The 23,844-nt window shown below is 34.4% G+C and overlaps 1 protein-coding gene across 1 annotated transcript; it reads left to right on the forward strand.

Annotated features, from left to right (window-relative positions):
• Positions 1 to 301: 301 nt before the first annotated feature.
• On the forward strand, positions 302 to 3,129 carry LOC116125686 (putative disease resistance protein RGA3). Its single transcript, XM_031411439.1, has 3 exons — positions 302 to 1,570; positions 1,725 to 2,387; positions 3,067 to 3,129. The coding sequence occupies exons 1-3, from the start codon at positions 302 to 304 to the stop codon at positions 3,127 to 3,129; spliced, it is 1,995 nt and encodes a 664-aa protein (XP_031267299.1).
• Positions 3,130 to 23,844: the final 20,715 nt, after the last annotated feature.

Genomic DNA, 23,844 nt, shown 5'->3' on the forward strand with positions numbered 1-23,844 from the left:
CATCTTTAACTCAAAAGTTGCAATATTAAAAATAAAACTCATAACTACTGAATCAAACTTATTGTAATACATTAATATAAAATTTATAGACTTATTATAAATATTATATTTGATATAATTATTAATCAAAAATTGAAAATATATATTTTTTTTTTATACTGAAGCATAAAATGCGCTAATAATATTGCTGAGCAATGCAATCAATAAAAATTCAAACCTACTTCAAAACATCAGTTCTTTCAGCTTAATTATTCAGTACCCCATATCTGCGCTATTCACTTTCCGTCTTTCAGAAAAAAACATGGCAGAATCATTTCCCTCGGTCATTGCAACTAACATTTTGACGGAGATAGCCTTCCTTACTTCCCCACAAACACGCTTATCTCGGGATCTTCCAGACGAAATATCTGAGCTCAAAACAGCCTTGTTGGGAATCAAAAAGAAGCTGTTGAATGCCGAGGAACAGCAGTCGCAGTACCCCAAGCTGCAGAAAAGTCTTGCAGACCTTTCAGATCTGTTGTATGATGCTGAGGATGAGTTGGGTGAATTCAGGTTTAAAGTGGCGAAATCAAGGCCTGGCAAGAGCAAGGGAATCAACTTCTCCTGGAGCTCCAACTCTCCTGATCATAAAATAAAGGAGATTACAAAAAAATTACGTAAATTGGCAGATAATATTAAAATGTCTGACGTTAGCATTGTTTCTTCGAGCAAGATGGTGATAAACGACACCTTTCTTCGTACTTCCGAAGTTATTGGAAGAGACGATGATAAGGAAAAAATTATCAATATTTTGAAGAAACAAGATGAAAATGTCTCTGTACTTGCTATAGTTGGGGATAGAGATATAGGAAAGACCACTCTAGCCAAACTGGTGTATGGTGACAGAAGGATAGATGAACTCTTTCGTCTAAAAATGTGGGTACGTGTACCGGCAGACTTTGATGTGCCTGCATTGATCAAGGAAACTTGTACTGCTGCAACTGGTCAAAATCAAGCTGGATTAATACCCGAGCAAATACGAAAAAACCTTCTACAAGCATTGGCTGGTAAGAAGTTTCTACTGGTCTTAGATAATGTGTTGGATATAATATTTAATGATAGATGGAAAGATTTCAAAATTTTATTGGCGGAGAAATCGGCCAAGGGGAGTAAAATTGTGATTACTACCCGTATGACTAATGACCAGGTTTCAGAAAAGCTGGGTCCTCTTGTCAGTTGTGATTTAGGAGGCCTTTCTGAAGAGGTTTCTTTGTCTTTTCTGAAATTGGCAACATTTATAGATAAAGCTGACAAAAAAAATCTAGATCTCAATGATATCCGGAAGGAAATTGTGACAAGATCGGGTGGTGTTCCTTTGGTAGTGAAAATTTTGGGAATCCTTCTTTATGGAAACACAAAGAAGGATGATTGGTTGCGAATTATGAATGACATATGGGGGCAAAACCAAGAGAAAAATAGCATCGTATCAGCTCTGAAATTGAGTTATGCTCGTTTACCATCTCATTTGCGAAGATGTTTGGCATATTGTTCCTTATTCCCCAAGGGGTATTCTTTTAATAGTGATTATCTAGTCTGTCAATGGATGATGCATGTTTTTCTTGAACCTCATAATGAAATTGAATACGAAAAAGAAAAGTTGATTGATGTCGGTTTACAATATTTGGAGAAATTAATTTCACTCTGTTTTTTTCAAGATGTTGAATATCATGAGTGTTTTTTTCAAGATATTTAAGATAAAAGACATTGTCCATGATGCTATCTTGAAAGTGGCACAAAACGAGCTCCAGATCGTAGATCTCAATCCGAATTCTGTCAAAGGAGATCCTCAACATTTGTCATTTCTTGGGTTTGGCAAAAATAATAAAGAAGTTTCATTTACTTCAAAGAAATTGCGGACCGTCATCATGCAAAGTACACTATCTGAGGGTCTTATTGTTACATGGATATCGAAATTTAAGTACCTCAGGTTGTTATGCTTAAGTGATCTCCAATTTGAAAAGTTGCCAGATTCTGTAGGTAAATTGAAACATCTCAGATGTCTTGACATATCCCAGAATTCAAGTTTGGTGGAACTCTCTGAAGCTGTTTGTAAACTTCTAAGTTTACAAACTCTAATACTTGTTAGCTGTTCAAAGCTTCAGAAGTTACCTAGTAATATGCAAAGTCTGACCAGCCTCCGAACATTGATTTTGCGAGGTTGCGATAGCTTGAGCTCGTTGTCATGCAATATAACAGATATGAAGCTGGAGAAGCTGGTGATACACAGCTGTCCCATGTTGAAGAGACCGGAGAAGCTGGTGATACGCAGTTATCCCGTGCTTAATGTGAAGATGGACCAGACAAAGCGAAATCTCCTACTTCATCATCAGGGAACAATGAATTGTCAGGTATGTGTAAAAGTCTATCTCTCTCTCTCTTTTTCCCTTGTTATAAGCCTGGTAAAATTTTTAAATGCGCTAGCTTATAATGTTATTTGGAATACCCTTCAATATTGGTGAGAAGAAATTAATTTATTTCTATTTCTTCATGCTTCCTTATATTCAAAGTTTGAATTAAAAATTTCTTAGTTATTTTGTTTAACCAAATAGATCTTAAGTTTTGATAATCCAAGGATGAAAACAAGATGTATATTATTATTGCAAACCAGGACAAAACTATTTCCATAGTTGTCGGATTCATGCTTTATTTGCTGTAGTTTCGGTGGACATTGTTTGGGCAGGCTTTATCAAAATTTTTAACTATACTACATGATGAATTAAGTGAAACATAATCATTTATGATATATAATTCATAAATTCTTTCCATAAATTTTTTTAATTAGTCCTCTTTAATATAGTTTAATAGTTTCTTACGAAAAGAAGTATTATTGTAAGTGTTGTACCAACAAGTTTCTCGATATGACTCCTTTGATCCATATGCAACCCAGTAATGTCTGGAATTACTCACTGCAGAAGCTGTTTTTATTATTTATTTTTTTCTTTGATATCAACTATGACCTTTAAGAGTGTAAAACTCTTTCTCTGATTTTTTTATTAATTGTGTAACTCGTGTTATTCACCGTTGCAGCTGTTTTCCGAGAGATCAAAGTCTTCAGCAAATGCAAGAAGTTTCGATTCCGATTCCTGCTAGGTGTGATGCTCTCTTTCATGGTTGTCTTATTGAATAATTGTTATTTTGGATGTTTTTTTTCATGAAACTTCACTGGAGAAAATACACTTTCCCCATTTTAATAAGAGTAATGCTACAGTTACCGACGGGTGTACACCGAATTTGTGTACCGAATGACGTGGCATAATCCTGATCGTTGATTTATTATCAGTTAATATTAATTAACGGTCAAGATTTTATCACGTCATTTGGTGCACAAATTCGGTGTAAACTTTTCGGTAACTCTATCATTTTCCTTTTAATAATGTTTGTACTGAATAATGCTTGACGTTTCCCAATGTACTGTTTGTTTGGTTATATCTATCTTCGTTAATTGATTCCGTATAATCTCGATAATTGGTTCATATTGTAACTTAAGCTACTGTTAGGCATTTTTTGAGATTTTTCTATTAGATGTTGGATGCTTTCATTTTATATGTCTTTTCCTATATAACCTTATTTGCACTGTTGCAAACATATAATTATTTTGTCCCTCCCTCTTGTGTTTGCTCGTGTAATGGGTATTATATCATGTTTTCTTATGTATATATATAATACTAAATTTCAAAATTTTGGATTATAATGTTTTAGAATGAAAAAATAAAAATTAATAGTAGCATCTTAAGCATTTAAAATTTGAATATAAACTAACAAATGCAACGCTTTATGTAGAATATAATTCTTATTTTCACTTTAACTAAAAATCTTAATGCTAATCAACTAAATCATATACTGACAAGGGTGCAAATGAGACAAGGCACTGGCAAGTTGCTCGATGAGCCGAGCTCGAGTTCGAGTCTTATAATACTCAAGACATACTCGGATTTGATGTATTATATAATATATTAAAATAATTATTAATTTAATTAATTTTGACTTGATTATAATCGAGTCAAGCTCGAGCTCAATTATGACTTTGTTGTAATTGAGTCGAACTCAAGCCGATCATATATCTATCGAGCTCAAGCCCGAACTCAACAATCTCAGTGGAGCTCGAACTTCAACTACTCCAATCGAACCGAGCTCAAGCTTCTCAATACTCAACTTGGCTCCATTCAATTGCAGCTCCTGACATTTATTTATTTTAGATAACACTCCACTAAGTTAACATGCATGTTAATATCTACTAGCTAGCAACATTTGGTTATCTGACACAGAGAAATAACATCAATAACAATGTTGTACTTTTTTCTAATAATGTAGAGATTTGTATTTGGTTGTCTGACACATAGAGATAATTATTTGTGCATTTCTAAAATAGAGTTTTTGTTAATATATTGTGTACAAAACATACGAATCCACAACTGAACTATATGTTTTGACTTATCTTATGATACACTAAATGAAGCAGATGAGTTGATTTGGATTGTTGAAATTGATTTGTATAGACATCCATTGTTTCTGAAACCTTTTTAATTCAAACTGAAAATTGTACTATGCTGCAGTATTAGTGAGTTATGATCATTTATGATATTATATAAGTTTTCAGGTCCGGTAACATATACAATATGAGACTCAGACACGTTCTTTTGCTCCACGCAACCCACCAAATGACTGGAATTATAATATTATTTACTTCTAAAGCTCTTCTTTTTCTTTTTCGTTAAACCCCAAGCCTTAAGAAGTGTAAACCTTTCTCACTCGCTTTTTATTCTTTGAAGCGTGTTTAGAGATTCTTTCAAAGTCTTCAGCAATTGCAAGAAGTTTCAATTCCGATTCCTGATTATCGTGATGCTCATTTTATTCGTGTTGCTTTCTGAATTGTTACATTGGATGTGTTTGTTACCTTCTGAAATCTGTCGTTGTGCCTGTAAGTTTCCCTTGTTGGGTTATAGTTATTTGTTCTCTTGAATTACAGGGGGTTTAGTTTGAGGGAGCATGTTGTGCTGTAAATATTTGGTCAAACTCTACCAAACTCCATTGTTAAAGCACTTAGTAGTGCCAATTGGAAGGCAGCTATGCAAAATGAATTGGATGTTCTCGTCAAGAACCAAACATAGACCTTGGTTGCACCTTCTCCTGACATGAATATAGTTGGAAACAAGAGGGTTTTTCATACAAAATTTAATGTCAATGGATCATTACAGAATTATAAGGCCAGGCTTGTGCCAAGGGTCTCGATTACTTTGAGACATTCAGTCCCGTCATCAAACCTTCAAACTATAAGGATAATTCTCACTCCAGTAGTGACAAATAATTGAGATATTCAGCAAATAGACATTAATAATGCTTTTCTTAATGGTGTGCTTACTGAAATAGTGTACATGAAGCAACCACCTGGCTTTGAAGACCCTTCACAACCTATTGCTGTATGCAAATTAATTAAAGTACTATATGGCCTTAAACAAGCTCCGAGAGCTTGGTTTGACAAGCTCAAAGTTGCACTTCAGCTCAAAGGATTCACAAATTCAGTTTCAGATTCAAGTCTGTTCACTCTCTAGCAACAATCTGGTCTGATTTATGTTCTAGTATATGTTGACAACATTTTAATCATTAGATCAAATGTTGATTGTATTACTCAGCTAATGACAGACTTGACTGACCATTTTTCATTGAAAACTCTTGGTTCACTCAAATATTTCTTGGGGTTAAAAGCTACAAGGACTGACGTTGGAATTCACCTCAACAAGCTAAATATGCATCTAATCTTTTAGCCAAAACAAGAATCATGGAAGCAAATGCTTCTGCCACTCCTATGGCTGTCAGCACCAAGCTATATTCTAATAACAATGAGCTATTTCCAAATCCAAGTCTTTACAAGAGCACTATAAGTGCATTGCAATATCTAACTCTCACCAGGCCTGACATTAGTTTCACTGTCAATTAGCTAAGTCAGTTCCTCCAAGCACCAACTGAGCTACAACAAGAAGTTTGTGAAAGGTGCTCAGATATGTTAAGGGTACAATTCACTATGGTTCACAGTTCAAACCAACATGCTCTTTAAATGTAGAATGATATGACGATGCTGATTGGGGAAGTAGTCTAGAAGGTAGAAGATCCACTAATGGCTGTTGTGTCTTAAAAATTTAATATAGTGGAGCTCTCAAAAGCAGAACGTTGTTTCTCTTTCCTCCACAGAGGCAGAATATAGAGCATTGGTTAATACTACCACTGAAGTTGCATTGTTGCAGAGCATGTTCTTTGAACTTGCCTGACTTTCCACACCATCCCTATTAGATATTGTGATAATGTTAGTGCAGTAATATTAGCAGCCAATCCTAAACACGATTAGGACTTTACTAGCTATTTCTGCATGTGTTTCATGTCTGGACAAAACAGATAGAAATTGATGCTCATTATATTAGAGATCAAGTTCTAGCTAAAAGGTGGTGATTCCGTATGTTCCATCCAAGCTTCAAATAGCTGATCTTCTCACCAAAGCTCTTTCATCTGCCCAATTTAATGAATTGAGACAGAAATTAAATGCCATTAGTCTTGACAGATGTGATATTGCTGCCTCCTGAATGATATTTTTTTTTTTTTTTTTTGGTGCTCAATTGCTGCTGGTGTTGCTGTCCTTGTGTTGAGTGAAGGGATTGCTGTTCTTTACTGATTTCTTTGTTGAAGTATTCTATGCTGAACTGCACTACATCAATACTGCCATTGCTCTGGTTTATTTTCCTGAACTAAGTATGTGCAGGCTCTTACTCTTGTTTCTTCTGGTGAGCTGAGTATGTGCAGGTTCTTAGCCAATTATCTTGACCTAAGGTATTACTGTCCTTTAATACCTCTTGTTGTATGTTCTATACTGAGCTGCACTGCATCAGAACTGCCACTGCTCTCGTTTCCTCTGCTGAGCTGAGTGCTCATGGAATTTTGTTTAAAGGAGCATATCGTACACAAAAGAGCTCTATTGAATTACAAGGGGTTCAATTTAAGGGAGAATGTTGTGTTATAGTTATTTGTTCTCCTGAATTACAAGGGGTTCAGTTTGAGGGAGCATGTTGTGTTGTAAATACTTGGTCAAACTCTTCAGCTCAATTTGAGGAAGAGTGTTGACCATAAAGCATTGAAGTCAAACAAGAGAAGACGCTGCCGTTTTACCCTTTTTAAAGGACAGCACAAAACGCCACCGTTTTAAATTAAGCCTTAGTTTGTCTTGTAAAACAGTAAGCAAGAGCTTCCGAGTATCGTTTTTAGTATAAATTCCCAGCTTGTACTCACTATTGCATTCAGTTAGTTAATGAGAAGAAATTCAGTTTTACTCTCTCAACTGTTCTAGATTTTTCTCTCAATTTCGTTTCAGTAGCCTATTTTCACATCCCTATGTTATGACTGGCCTCATTTTAATAATGTTTGTTTTTAATAACGCTACTGTCTGGTTGGTTATCTCTATCTATATTCATGACTCTTGAATAATCTCAAAATAGAATACACCTATGTCTATGTATCTTTTCTATTTGTCAATCCATGTTCTATATATTTGGAGTGCATTTTTTGCGAGATTCAACATTAACAGAGTGTGAACGGTCCCTTTCTATGATCCCATATTTTATCGATTGTTATTGGTGAGAGGGCTCATTCTTGTATCTTGAGCAAACAATTGTCCAGTTAGAATAGTCAAGATCACCATCCCCATCCCGATTAACCAACCGGGGAGAGGTTGAATCTCCAAATGGGATCGAACCATATCTGATTCCAATATGTTAAAAGGAGATCTTTAACATATATCCTAAGGACACAAGTTAAAGATTATTCCATTTTAGTTGATTCATTCAAAAATAAAAAAAATACTATTGAAAGCCACAAATCAATTTTCTCAATATTTTATATAGGTGTGATCAAGCTGCACCTTGTTTTGTCCTCAGCAAAATGCATCCGCAGATCTCCCATATAGGCAAGGCTACATATTTTGGCAAACAGATCTTCCTGCACAATCAAAGACCTAATCATGACTCTAGCAACTCTAAAATGAATAAGCAGTAACATAGCAGCAAACCTGTGTGTACTTGGAGGGCAAGAGAGGAAGAGCAGCAGACAATGCAGCCCTCAAATTAAGAGAGTTTGAATTTGCAACATCTAGATTATCCACAAGTATGTGTACCTGCATAAGCAACACCAAGCTCCCCGAGATTGGTAAATAATACGAATATATGAGACGACAAACTCAATTTTCAGATCCCAGGTCATGATTAAGAACCAAAATCAGTGCAAAAAAAAGGTAGAAGATAGCTAATGAAAAACACAGTTCAGGAGAAGAGGAATTAAGGAAAATCAGCTAAACATAAGATCTTCTATTATTGATATGATCACATGTCAAATGACATCTAAGCAACATAAGGACCATACACGCTCGTCAGTCATGCGCATTTTAGTAACATTATACTTGGCAGCTTGTCAGCCTACAACATCTTAGCTACAAGCAATGATTGGTTTCAGGGGTTTACATTGACTAGTTAGCATGACATCTTGTATTTTATCCATGGAGATGTTATTGGACTATTCCTACAAAATTAAGAGAAAACTATCAGATTATTAAAATAAAATAAAAAAATAAAAAAGTTTAAATCCAGGGCTGAATTTGTCAGGGACTGAGCACTACATGATTAAGGAAAGACAGGATAGTTGTAGCACAACGACTTTTGGTTCAGATTAACAGTTACCTATGTCTAAACTCCTGTAAAACTTTCAATTTGAAAACAAACAAAATAAACAAGATCTTCAGCCACCTTTGAAGCTCTCTTGAAGGTATGATTGCTCAGGAACCTAGGACTGATTTCCTAGTCCCTTTACTGAAATTATGACACTAGTTCCCAAGGCAGAAATTAAATAGAATCTCTCTCAGTTCAGTATGTCATGAACCAAGTCATCCATTCAAACAACCCCATACTTCAACATCTGCCCATAATCGTTTCATGCATGAAAATACAGGAAAATTTTAATTCATCATAGAAATAAATGCAAGAAAATAATTGGAGGTACATTTAATGCCTAAATACAGAACTCTTAGTTCATAGAAGATAAGTTGGAACCAATGCCACACAATTGTGGACACACACACATATGGTCCTTGTATTTAGGTCATCAGATTTAATTTTTTGAAAAGTCAGTACCTTATCATTCCAGGTAACAAACGGGTTGAAGTGTACTCCTACACCTATTTCATCTGCAATTTGTGTAATCTACGACAAGACAACCAACCAAATTTTAGTCTAAATGTAAGAAAATGAAATTTCAACATCTTTAGGAGCGTGCCAGAGAATTAAGAGATAGGAAGAGAAATAGGGAGAGAGAGAAACACCAGCTTTGCCCCGCCAAGCAACCTCAACCACGAAGCATAATGATCTGCATTCATTTTCAGATTATAGGTTGTACAACGAACCAAATAAGATTTATTAGAAATTCAAATAGCATACTTTCCTAACAGAAATCAATTTTAATCAACAAACACTGTATTTATACATTATCACACCTGAGAATGCCATTGCAGAGGATCCAACACTCCAAGAATATAGTCTACCATGGCTGACCGCATAAACATAAACTCATATGTCAAAAGATAAAACCACAAACTTTTAAAGTAAAATGAATGCGACACTAAAAAATTCAACATAACGCGAAAGTAAAACAAAGTGAAAACTTGTCTTAATTGTTTGGATGCAAACTGGAACAATAAATACAGCAGAATTCTACAGAGTAAACAGCTTTCAAAAAGCTCACTAGCTCAGCTCTCTTCCCATTCTCCGTTAGTTACATTTACTGTTTAATCACAAACAAAAACATTTAATCCATCATAAACTTGAAACCAAGTTAAAAAATGAAACAATACGAAGTTATTTAAATACACCCACATGGCGAAAACTTGTCATCAGTCCATAACAAGGCTCATTCCATGAACCAGGCAGTAATATTAAAGAAAAACGAAAAGGGTTGGCATTTCAGCTCATGTTTTACTCTAAAACAAAAGTTGAAACAGAACGATGAGTTTCAAAGAGGATTTTTATCAAACAGGTAGCGTGCAGTTCAAATGGTTACAAAATGTTGCCAATAAAGTGTTTTTATTTTTTGGAATAACAAAATTCGAAACAAACAGAGCAACTGAATCAAGCGGTGCTCACTCTTCAGTTTCACTTTGTTGGAGTAAATGAGTTTGACCAAAAGAGTCAAAAGAAAGCCCTCATGCATACATTTGTAGTCAGGGCACGGCAGTCCAACAGCTTTGGCTGCCATGCAATAGTGATCACCAAGCTCCCCTTCACACGGACAAAAAACTATACAACTGATAATGCCATGCTTACAATAGACAAACAGATAAAAAACAAATAATGGAATAATCATTTTATATAAATTTTGTGTAATTTTTATCTATTTGAATGATTCAGTAGTACGATTCGATTATAAGCAAAACATTATTGAAAAAAATAAAACAAGCGAGAATAGCACTAGTAGTATTAGAATCAGATATTAAACACTGCCATTACAATGAGGAAAACCTAAGAGATGTGCTTGCATGTCAAATAATTTTTGAAAAAGATATATAATAACAATTTTACCTGGATCAAACCCAAAGCTGGAAGAATTACATCCTGATAACGGTACTCTGCATTGCTAATAATCCCAATTTAAGAATGGTTGAGAGTCCGGGAAGATAGTATATGGTGCAGATGAACCAAAGGATGCGTATATGCGTTTAAATGTCTCCTCAGCATAATCATATCCCGCCTGTTGGTGCACCAATTCATGTCATATCTAGAAGTACAATCATAAAGCATACATTCATACAATTATGACTTTAGAAGTATCTTCTTAAAAACATTACGTTTACAGCATGTCGCAAAGCATTCAGGATCCGGGCTGCTATATATGCAATGCAATAGGAATCACCAAGCTCCCCTTCGTAATACTAATTATTTAGGCATTTTATTTTATAATACAATTCATCTTTCTAATTAAAAATTCATCAAATTTTGATTATATATAAATTCTAATGATGTAGTTTCTTGACATCAACAATTATATATGTGAACGTTTGGTTTTCCATTGTGCTTTAATTTTATAATCTTTTAATACTTAAGTTAAGGCTGATTCATCTAAATTAAATTAAAATATTTTAATTTTAGTGTATGTCACAATATGACCATGAAGCATTGAATGATCACATTTATTTTGATATGTTTATAAAGTGTTTATTGTTTCAATACTTTCTCAATCACCTTGTCTAATATAGTTTTAAAATACCTAGACTTTTTCCGAGGACTTGGCCTTACTTAAGCTTAATCATTTTGGCATATTATTAGATAACTTCTTAAACCTTGAAGAACAAAGAATCTTAAGGTCTACGAACTGCAAAGCTTACAGATAGCCTCACAGAGTTACTCCATAATTAAATTTCAAGATAAGGAAAGAAATTTAAATCTCACAGCAATTCAAACCTATAAGGTTTTTACAAACCTATATCTACTAGATTGTGGACCTCTACATCTAGCCCTGAAAAGTTTCTGTTATGGGCCTGAGAAATTGATCTTCAGGGGCTAATATAGATTAGAAATTTATCGCTAATATTCTTTTTCATTACCCAAAGGATTTTACTAGAATAATATTAATACATAAACTTTGTACGGACTAACTTGACATAAGGTGAATGAATAATTATATAAATAAGAATTTAATTCAATAAATATTTAATAAATGTAGACGAATGATATGATAAATACATGTAAGTTTGCTTATGTAACAAAGTTATGTCAGTCAATGCAAGGTTTACAAGTATTTCTTTAAAATTGAAATTGGTATTATTGTTATTATTATTTTTTTAATATAAAGTTAGCTATCAAAAGCACGAAAATATTATGGTTGGCTACATGTATTTAATTAAAGACCAACTTGCTCTTCACCTACCATTATTAATTTATTGGTATTATTGTAATTATTTAAAGAAATCCTATATTTAAATATAAACTTAGAGGTAAAAAATACTTAAGATATTATAATTGGCTAATCTTGTTTTTAATTAAATGTCAACTTCTTGTTCACTCACCGCTATTTATTGGCAAGACCTAACCTTGGTCTTTCTTTAAATTAATATAGTCTTAATCAGCTAATTGTATTCATGAAACATGACATTGATCTTCATTAACCCAACCCCTTCAACTACTTAAATCTTGGATTTTACTTAATGGGTCAGATATTGTTATTTAAAATTTTGACTTAATTTTTTGACACTTTTTATGAACCGCTTAATATTAATGATTCAATGGTGATAGGATATATGTTGAGTTAATAATATATGCAATTATTTTAAATTTCATTTTTATAACCATTAGATTAACAAAGATGAACGGTTTACATGAAATATCTAAAATTAAGTAAAAAATTTAAGCCACAATATCTTACCCCTTACTTATTTTAGTCTAGTTTATATTTTGAAAAGACTCATAAAGAGAATTAAAAAAGTTAAAAGTTCTTTTTTTTTTTTTTTTTGGGTAATTTTTGGTCTAACAACTTCACATGATATCAGAGTCAAAAGTTTCAAGTTCAAATCCCCACATACAAATTGGATAAAGTAAAATGAAAAAAAATTCCAAATCAAGTCTAATTATGTTGGACCCTCACCTATAAACATAAGTCTAATATGTGAACATTTGGCTTTGTATTCTGCTTTGATTTTATAATCTACTTTAACAAGAAAACACGAAGTCTTTATTTATTAATTCTTGGTCCACTAGTGTCAATGACAATATTTGATCTCATACTCTAAAAGATTTTCTAAAATTTACTTCTTTAATAGTTAATACACGATTGGTTAAAATTTTGATGTCTATTCAAGGTTAATCTCCTTAATACGCATCCAACCATTCCACAATAAAAAACCAAATACAAATAGAGAAAAAGATATTAAGGTTCACCGTAAATTCTTTCCATTTATATTGTCTTGGAACAGTTGAGCTGTCAATTATTAAATTAAGATTATAGTTATACAAATCAAAGTTTAGGGTTACCCAGGGGTCTTGTGTTTGAGTATCTGCAGTGGCAACTTACCACATTTATAATTTGTTGGATCCATTGGACTTGTAGGATGTTTAATGGGTCTCGATGGATTAGTTGAGGTATGTGTAAACTGGTCCGAACATCCTAGGTCAATAAAAAAATTAAAGTTTAATGATTAATAAAGATATTAAAATTAGAAAATAATAGAAAGAAAAATAAGTTAACAAAATAAAATAACAAATTTAATATTGAAATTAAACTTAGATGGAAAGGTTAAACAAAATCTCGCTATATCAAGATTTTTTGGGAATAATTATGTTTTAGGGGCCGTATATAATTGAGAAGAGAATGCTTAAAATTTTAGGAAGACGTTATGTAATTGCACTATAATGTGGTCTGCCCCTGGCTATGAGCTTATCTTAATACATATTTAACTGAAAATTGAATATTTCTTTTTAAAACCCTTTTTTAACCCTTTATTTAAAATCCCAAAATACTAGCCATCAAAATATTAAGCTTTCTGCCAACATAAGCATTAATAAAATAAAATTATGCCCATTTTAGGAAGTATGCATACAAACCATGTTAAAAATAATAATACTAGTCGTCTCAAAAATTATCCAAAAATTTTCATTCTAAGTGATGTGTAATCCAATGTGGTATTAAGGATGCGTTTGGTCCAGAGAATGTTATATTACTGAAAAGTTATATTAATAGAAAGATAGATTATCTTGAAAATTATTGAAAATATTAAGGGAAATATATTTGGTTGGTAGGAATAAATAGGTGGGTACATTATATAAATTACTAAATTACCCTCTTTTTTAAATATTAGTATAATATTATATTTTTGAATCATTTTTAGCCCCCTACATTTTAGATTTAGCTAAAACAACCCAACAACAAAAAGTTTAAAACTTAACAAAAACGCCCTAGCCACCTTCCTAGGACTGCCAGTTGCCAGTTGCCAGTAGCCGCCACTGGCAATTGCTTGAACATCACATGACTGGCCAGTCGTGCATCGTTAAGGATGTTTTAGTATAGTAAGATCTGGTCGGATATTACTAAATTGCCCTCCTTTTTAAATATTAATATAATGTTAAAAACAACAATCAGCAATGAAGTCAACAATTACATTATTTTCCTTAGTGAATTTAGAGATACTAAGTAAGTTTTTAGTTATATTGGGTACACATAAGATATTTTTGAGATGTAAACACTTAGATTGAAATAAGCTAGGTAAGAATGTGTTACCAATATGGGATATATCAAGATGCTCACCATTCCCAACTTGAAGTTGACTACCACCACCATATTCCTTGCTGATTTGCAGTTGATTCAAATCTAAAACTACATGATCAGTCCCTCCCAAAGTCCACGTACCAAATGGGATCAGTAGGAGTAAACTGATTGGCACAGGCCAAGTGTGAGTTCTAACTTAAACCAAAGGGAGTGGGAGCAAGAAAAGCTTGATTGTGTCTAGTGGACTGTTGGCTAGAAGGACCAAAAGTGGTTGCTGAAGTAATTCTATTTTGAGAACCATTACTGGGTTGCTAAGAGATATTGCTATAATTGGATGTGAAACTAGAGGGGTCAACATGAGGCATCTGAGTTGAATTTTTGCTACTAGTTGTGTTGTAGAATTGCTGCGGAGTAGAACCAGTAAACTGTGGAACATGTGAAGGTCAAGATACTGCATATTTCCATTATAGGCAGAATTGAACCTGTGGTAACACTAGACAACTGAGTGACCAGCTTTGTTACACATGGCAAATTAATCTGTTCTGATCAGTACCATGACCTCTACCTTGGCCATAAGGGATAAAACCAACAGGTCTAAGAGTAAGTATGGACCATTTGTGTATGGAAAGGGTTGAAGGTTTGAACTAGTAAAAAAATTGTGAGCTGGTAGTGTATAGGATTGTTCGGGATGTGGATTTCCTAAGGAATTTAGAGAGGGAACACTAAGAATAGTGCTATAGCTTCCAATGCTATAATTTCCAAAGGACATTGTAAACAACTTATCATTGTTCTGACCTTGTCGAGGGTTGGTGTTAGCTACTAACTCTCATAAATTTCCAGTACCATTTGCAATATGGTTGGATTGAGCAATGTGTGCTGAGCTATGTACAAATCAATTGAATTGAACTTATCCAACCTAAGCTCATATTTTTTATGCAAAAACTGAGCTTCTTGAAGTGTAACAGAGTCAATTTTTTATTCTAACCTAGAAGTAAGGTTTACAAACACAGGATTGTATTCAGGACCTAATCCATCTAGAACAAACTGCAGTAGGTCTTCATTAGAAGTATCCATGCTGCTAGCAGACAAACTCTCACTAATTTTTTTCATCTTTTTAATATAATCTCCAACACTTAAGTTGCTCTTCTGAGTTGTCTGTAGCAAATTCTTAAGATGCAGTGCTCTAGCTTTAGAGTCTGTAATAAACTCATGTTCTAAAACTCTCCAGATATCAGTTGAGAACCTACATTTTGAAACAGTACTAAACATGCTCTCTGAGATAGAGGCTAACAACCAGCTATTGTGTATAAAGGTGTAAGGACCAAAGTGTCATATGTGAGTAGACTAGGGTCAAAAAGAACTTTGCCAATACACTGCGTTTACTAAAGAAAGCAGTATATATGTCTTTGTACAGTAGCTTTCGTTTTAAACAGAAATTTTTTGTTCCAGATCTAAATCTGTTTTCTCTCTTAACCATTTCTTTCTCCTCTTGTCTCAAGATTCTTTTGCTGCAATTCTTCTCTTTTCATGGTATCAGAGCCATAAACAAACGTTTTTGGTTCAGTTTTCTCGGATTTTTCTTCTTTATCTTTAAGAATTTGTAGCTCAATTTCTGCAATTGGTAAACATGGAAGTTGGATCCAGTAGCTTGACTGCTTCAGGAACTCCACCTACTCTACCTACAATCTCTATAAAACTTCTTGACAGGAACTACTCATTTTGCCGTTCACAAATTCTTCTAGCCTTAATTTTGCATGGTCTTGATGGATATGTCACTGGGGAAAAAGAATGTCCTCCGATGTTCATAATGGAGTCTGATGAGGAATCTAGCAAATTGGTCAAGAAAGGAAACCCTAGCTACTACAATTGGAAGAAAATTGATCAATTCTTGGTAAGTTGGCTCTTATCTTCACTTTCAGAGTCCATGTTTCGTCATGTAGCTAAGTGTGGCACTTCATATGAAATATGGAACACTCTTGAACTTCATTTTCAATCACTGTCTAGAGCTAGAACTTTATACTTGCAAAACTTATTACAAACCACTGAGAAGAATGCACTTAGTATCAGTGAATATGTCTTGAAAATGAAAGGTTTGGGTGATGAATTGATTGCCAGTGGAGTGTCGATTAGTGATGAAGAGTTGTTGTTGTACATTTTAGATGGGTTAGGTCTTGAATATGATGCTATAGTGGCTTCATTGACTACCAATAGTAATAACATGACCTTGCAAGAAGCACAATTCTTCCTACATAAACACGAAATGCGGCTTGAAAGACAGAATGGTGTTATGAATATGTTTCCTGATCAATTAGCCTTTGCTTTGGTAGCCTCTAAATAGAACTCTAGTAATGGCAGCTCTGATTCTAATTTAGGACTGAGTTATCATAATTCTGGTTTAAGCTCTGAAAATTCTAGTTTCCAGAAATCTGTGAATCCACAGACTTTGTCACAAACATGTCAAGGTTCTATTCGACCTTAGTTTAGTCAAGGGGCTGTTCAATCAAGTTCTGTTCCACCTCAGTTTTCTGGTTTTTCACAATTCCATTCTTCGAGTAGCATTCTTGGTCAATTTACTCAGTTTCAGCCACAATACTCTACTTCGCTGGATATGCAAAATCAGTTCCTCCATCCTAGGATGATGATGTTTCACCCTCATATGAGACCTAGAGGGAGAGGTAGAGGTTCTTTTAAGCCTAAATTGATATGTCAAGTCTGTGGCAAAGTTGGAAATTCAGCATTGCAATGTTACCATAGGTTCAATCATGCCTATCTTGGATTTATTGGTTCTCCTGATGTGGTTCCTTCTCAAGCCCAGTTTCCAAATCCAGCTACTGAACCTGCTGCTCAAGCTTTCCTTGCAACAAAACTAATGCATGCACCACAGCAGCAGTCAGCCAATTATTCTCACACTGTTTTCAATCAAGAGCTTTCATTGTATCCTCAATCACTTTAATCTGGAGGTATACAATAGATTCAATATTCCCAGCCATCTTTGCACCAGTTTCAACACTCTTACCCATCCTCGCAAGTGAATTCATCACAACCTCAATAGCTTATTTCTATACCTATGTCTACTCAGCATCTATTTGTTGCTGCTCCTCAAACAGTGACAGATCAGACTTGGTATGTTGATTCTGGAGCTACGAATCATATGATAGCTGACACTAGTAATTTGATGGTTAAAAGTGATTATCAAGGTGATTCTTAGGTGCAAGTTGGAAATGGGCAGGTTGTTCCCATCACTCACATAGGTATGTCTTATGTTCCATCTCACTCTACTAAGAGACTTTTGGAATTAAAGAATATGCTTTGTGTTCCTAATTAAAAAGAATTTACTTAGTATTTCTCAAATAACTAAGGACAATGATGTTATTGTCGAATTTCACTCCAATTGCTGTTTAATAAAGGATAAAACCACAAGGAAGTTTTGCTTCAAGGAGGTTTGCGAGATGGACTTTATCAACTGCAGATTTCACCTAGTCTGCAGCAGTTTTCTACCTTCAACAATAACTCAGATTTTGGTCTCAAATCTATATCAAGTGGCATCAGTCCAAATTTAGGTCAAGAAGTTAATGTTGCTTTAGCTACTACTATGTCAGCATGTAATAAAGTTGTTTTTGTTAATTCTGATGTTAGCACCTCTATATTGTGACATGCTAGACTTGGTCATCCCAATGTCAAAACATTACATAATGTACTAAATAAACTACATATACGCAGTGTTTCAAGCAATAATATGACATTTTGTGAAGCGTGTCAGTTTGAAAAAATGCAACAGTGTGGTTTTCCTGGTTCCAATTCTATTTCAAATGCTTCAATTGAATTGATTCATGCTGATTTGTGGGGGCCTGCACCAGTGGTATCCTCTGAAGGGTATAGGTATTATATTGCATTTGTGGATGATTATAGTCGTTACACTTGGGTTTATCATCTGAAGTTGAAATCTGATTCCTATTGTATTTTTACACAGTTTCACTGTTTTGTTGAGAAGCAATTTGATTTTAAAATTAAGTGTTTGCAAACTGATTGGGGAGGTGAGTTTAGATCATTCTCCAAATATCTACAGCAACATGGAATCAATTTTAGGCACCTGATTATACACAGCTTAAAGTCTTTGGGTGCAACTGTTTTCCCTATATTCAGCCCTTCCAACAACACAAGTTCTCTTATCACACTGAGAAATGTGTGTTTCTAGGATATAGCTCAGAGCATAAGGGCTATAAATGCTTGGCTTCATCTGGAAAAGTTCATATAGCTAGACAGGTTAAGTTCAACGAATCTGAGATGGCTTTTAAGTCTGGTTTTCAGTGCTCTCTAGTCTCTAAAGTTGAAGAAGTAATGGATCAAGTTAATAGCATCAATGGATCTCTAACTCCTTGGCAGCTGCCTATGCAGATTGGTTATTCTGTCACTTCTCATTCTGCTCCTATTTCTTCAGTCTAGACCAATAGAGATATCTCTGCACTATCTCTTGTTCATACAACTCAGTCTGATCAATGCACAATCACAACTCACTCCAATGCTCCATCTGAAAATAAAGGAATTCAACTTGAAGTAGTCTTACCTACTCAGCCTCCTAAGCATTAGTTCTCTGAAACAAGTACTGAAACTGTCCAGACATATTAACCTGATCAATCTGAAACTGTCTAAACATCTGTCCAGACATCTCAACCTGATCAATCTGAAACTGTCTAGACATCCCAACCTGATCAATGCACAGTCACAACTCACTTCAATGTTCCATCTGCACATAAAGGGATTCAACTTGAAGTAGTCTTACCTATTCAACCGCCTCAGCATCAGACTTTTGTCAAAAATACTGAAAATGTCCATCCTATGTTAACAAGGTCAAAAAGCTTGGTACAACCTTGTGCTCTTCTCTCCACAGCAACAATTCTGCTTGAACCAAAAACTGTCATAGAAGAACTTCAATGTCCAGAATGGAATTTAGCTATGGAAACAGAATTTCAAGCTCTCATTCGAAACCATTCTTGGGAATTAATTCCTTACCGTTCAGATATGCATGTAGTTGGGAGTAAATGGGTGTTTAAGACTAAATTAAATGCTAATGGATCTCTTCAAAAATATAAAGCAAGGCTGGTAGCTAAGTGGTTTCAACAAACACCAGGATTAGATTATTTTGATACCTTTGCCCCTATGATTGAAGCTGCCACCATCAAGATTATTCTCTCATTAGCTATCCATCATGATTGGCCTATTCAACAATTGGAAATAAATAATGCTTTTTAAATGGGGATCTCACTGAAAATGTGTTTATGGTTCAGCCTGTAGGTTTTGAAGTTGAGTCTAATCCTAGGCTTGTTTGCAAATTAACGAAGGCCTTGTATGGCCTAAAACAGGCTCCTCGAGCCTGGTTTGACAAATTAAAGAAAGCTTTGCTGACTTGGGGATTTGTCAAGTCTGCATAAGATATCAGCCTCTTCTTTTAACAAAAAAGGTTGTCAAGTAGTGTACCTCTTAGTATATGTTGACGATATTCTTGTGACTGGTAATGAGCTTAAGTTAATTTCTTAAGTTGTGACTGATTTGAACTAGCAGTTTGCTTTAAAAGATATGGGGGCTATAAATTATTTTCTTGGCTTTGAGGTTCAAAGGAATGATTCAAGTTTGTTGCTAACACAATCTAAATATGCTCAAGAACTTTTTCAAAAAGCTGGAATGTCTGATTCTAAACCTTGTCTTACACCTATGTCAACTAGTGTGAAACTTAGCAAAGAGGATAGTGCCATCTTTGATCAGCCATCTCTCTACAGGAGTATTATTAGGGGCTTACAATACCTCACATTATTCAACCTGATTTAGCATTTGCAGTTAATAAGTTGAGTCAGTTTTTGCAGATCCCAACGCTATCTCACTGGACTGCTTGCAAAAGAATGCTGAGATATATTAAAGGCACTCTTCAACATAGGCTATATTTCAAGAAACACCAAAATTTGGTGCTTGAAGGGTACACAGATGCTGACTGGGCCAGTGATACCAGTGACCGAAAGTCTACTACAGGTTATTGCATCTATCTTGGAGGAAATCTGGTACAATGATGTTCAAGAAAACAGAGGTCTATAGCATTGTCATCCACAGAAGTAGAGTATCGAGCACTAGGTCAAGCAACTACTGAACTGGTCTAGATTCAGAACCTGTTTCAAGAGCTTGGTATTAAGGTTAATGTAACACCTGTCCTTTGGTGTAACAACATGAGTGTTGGAGCTTTGTCATCTAATCCGGTCTTTCATGCAAGGACCAAGCACATTCAAATTGATGTGCATTATGTGAGAGAACTTGCAGCAGAAAAAAGACTTAGTGTTCAGTATGTTGCATCAGAATATCAGATTGCTGATATTCTAACAAAACCTCTTCTAAGTCATAGACATCAGATTCTGCGTGACATATTGAATGTGTCCAGCCTGGTTGCCTCTTCAGAGTTACTAAAGGATGAACAAGCCGTTCTATCTTATGAGTACAAGAAAGATGACTATGTTGAGAAGGAATATGTTAATGCTACTGCTGAGGAGATACTTTAGTCTGCTGTTAATCAAAATGTTCTATTTGATGAGGCTTGAAAGATGTCTAGTGTGTGAAGCTGATTGATGATAGTTGCATGTTGTTTTTGTGCAGAATTGCAGTTTGTGCAGGGTGTTAAACTGTTGATTGACTGCAGTTTTTGTAGAAATGCAGTTTGTGAAGAAATGAAGTTTGTGCAGTGTGTGGAGCAGCTATTGATTGAATGTAGTTTTGTGCAGAAATGCAATTTGTGCAGTGTGTGGAGCAGCCAATTGATTGCAGTTTTTGTGAAGAAATTAGACTGTGAAGTGTGTGAAGTTGATTTGTGCAGTGTGTGGAGCTGTTGATTGACTGCAGTTTTTGTGAAACATTTTGTTGCAATTTTTTTTGTGAAGAAATGCAATTTGTGCAGTGTGTGTGAAGTGCAGAATTGTAGAATTGCAGTTTGTACAAGGTGTTAAGCTATTGATTGATTGCAGTTTTTGTAGAAATGTAGTTTGTGAAGTGCAGAATTGCAGTTTGTGCAGTGTGTGGAGCGGTTGCTTGACTGCAATTTTTTGTAGAAATGCAGTTTGTGAAGTGCAGTTTTTTGTAAAAGAAATGCAGTTTGTGAGCTGATTCTGTTTGTTGCCTGCAAATTTGTGTAAAGATTCTGTTTTAGTCTGTAGGTCATGAGACTGCAGCAGTTTGTTAGAGTGTCATATGTGAGTATGGTTCAGTTTCAGGAGGAATATTGTGTATAAAGGTCTAAGGACCAGAGTGTCATATGTGAGTAGAATAGGGTCAAAAAGAACTTTACCAATACGCTGCGTTTTACTAAAGAAAGCAGTATATATGTCTTTGTATAGTAGCTTTCGTTTTAAGCAGAAAAAAAATTTCCAGATCTGAATCTGTTTTCTCTCTTAACCGTTTCTTTCTCCTCTTTTCTCAAGATTCTTTTGCTGCAATTCTTTTCTTTTCACCAGCTAACTAGGCATTTATTCGTTCTTTTCCATATCACATAATTTGGATTGATTTTGTCTTTAATAGTCTTATTCTTAGCCCTACATTCTCCAGTAAGTTGACTTAAATCAACATCAGAACTTGAATCCGACAATATTAAGGGAAGAGGGCAAGCAATTTTACCTAGAAGGTGGTCTTCAAGCTCATGTGATCCTACTGCGAACAGAACCTGAGAGTTCCAAAATCTATGGTTGTCACAAGTGAGCTTTGGATTGATTACTTGAAGACAGAAGCAGTTGCAGAGATGGAACAGTTCAGTGCTTCTTTTAGCATTTTCTCAAAGCTATTAGGCAGAGGAGATGAAGGTGAATCAAGATCTTTCGCCATTTGACACCAGTCGTGGCTTTGATACCATATAGAAGGGTTAACTGAATCGAGAGAATTCTTAGAAAATGTAAGCTATAATCGTGTAAGCTTTTGGAAGAAAAAAATGTTGGTTTGTTACAAGCTAATCCTTACTCTACTCTATTATATGAAAGAGAAAAGTAAGAGTGAAAATGTCAACAGCAGTCTGGTAATACGGTTGCACAAAACTACACCGTTTGGGACTATTTCATTACCATCAAACCCTATTAGTTTGATATATAGCAAACCAGTCCTCTTACATTTATATCTAATAGCTCTCTCTGTTTATTTTCTCGCCTATGTTTAAAGAAAATTCAGCTTGATGTGCATAGCAATAATAATAATAATAATTCGAAGTGAATGAATTTATTTCATGCACAGCCATGAACGATCCCTTCCCAAGGTCCCATCACATTGATTATTATTGGGTAATGCTATGTGTACTCACGGATTGTACTAACCATCTTACTAAGTTTTATTAAAATTACATATGGTACCCGTACTATGCGTATAGTATTCATACTATGCTTTAGGTTAGTACATTGGTTAGTAAAATCGTTAGTACGTAAAGTATTATTGTTATTTAAAGTGTGTGCCTCAATCTTATTTATATTGAGTATATGGCAATGGAGGAATTATATATGAATTTTTTTTTTTTTTTTTTTTTTTTTGGGACTGAATCTGCACAGTACAAGAAAATTTAATTAATAGGAAATTAATTGTACACCTGATCAGAAGGAACTTATGAAAGTTTTTTATTTATTTTTTTAATATTTTAAAGATATTATAAATATACATCAACGGTAAATATATAAACGAACAAATTGTTTCATTTGTTAACCATAATTTTGTTTTTTAAATCTCTGTTCTGTGAATTATTGATTTGATAAATTGTCGCAAAATGGCTGCCCATTCACTTATTTTTCATTTTAAATAATTATTTATTCATATGATGAATAGTAATTAAATCGATAATAATTAGTTTAAATTAAGTTTATAAAATATTTTTTCAAAAAGTAAAATAGAAGTTTGGAAATTAAAAATATCAAACATAAATATAACAGAGAATATAATAAATTTTACCGCGCCTCTTACAATTTTTTTTCTTTTGTTTTTTACTGAAAGCTATAACCGCATTAAAATAGCCCATATAAAATAAACTATAAAATAATAATGCACATACTAATTTCAAAACGTTTTCTCACTTATCTCATCTCTTAGTTCATGACAAGTGATGTGTAGGGATAGGCGTTTACCCCGGCCCTGCAGAGATCCAGTCTGACCCTGCCCTAATGGGGTGGGGAATCACCGAAAATATTGAGGATAGGGCCAGGGACGGTCCTAAAAAAAATCCCCACCCTAGGGATGGGCCAAAGGAGGGGATTATGCAATCTTGGCCCCGGCCCGACCTATCAACCCCGCCCCTGTTGAGCCCTATCTTCTTTTATTGAGAATTTTTTTTTCTTTGCGAGATTGTCTATAAAGTTCAAGTTTAAATCATAGTTTTAAGTAATGAATCTAAATTTATGATATTTATTTTTATAATACTTTCTAATGTTTGTATTAAATTTATAAAAAAAATAATTTAAACGAGGGAGTTTAATAATTAAACATATGTATTACTAATTTGTGCATTTCACAAAATAATAATACATGACCTAA

The sequence above is a fragment of the Pistacia vera genome, unplaced genomic scaffold, assembly GCF_008641045.1.
Source record: "Pistacia vera cultivar Batoury unplaced genomic scaffold, PisVer_v2 Contig100, whole genome shotgun sequence".
Lineage (NCBI taxonomy): Eukaryota > Viridiplantae > Streptophyta > Magnoliopsida > Sapindales > Anacardiaceae > Pistacia > Pistacia vera.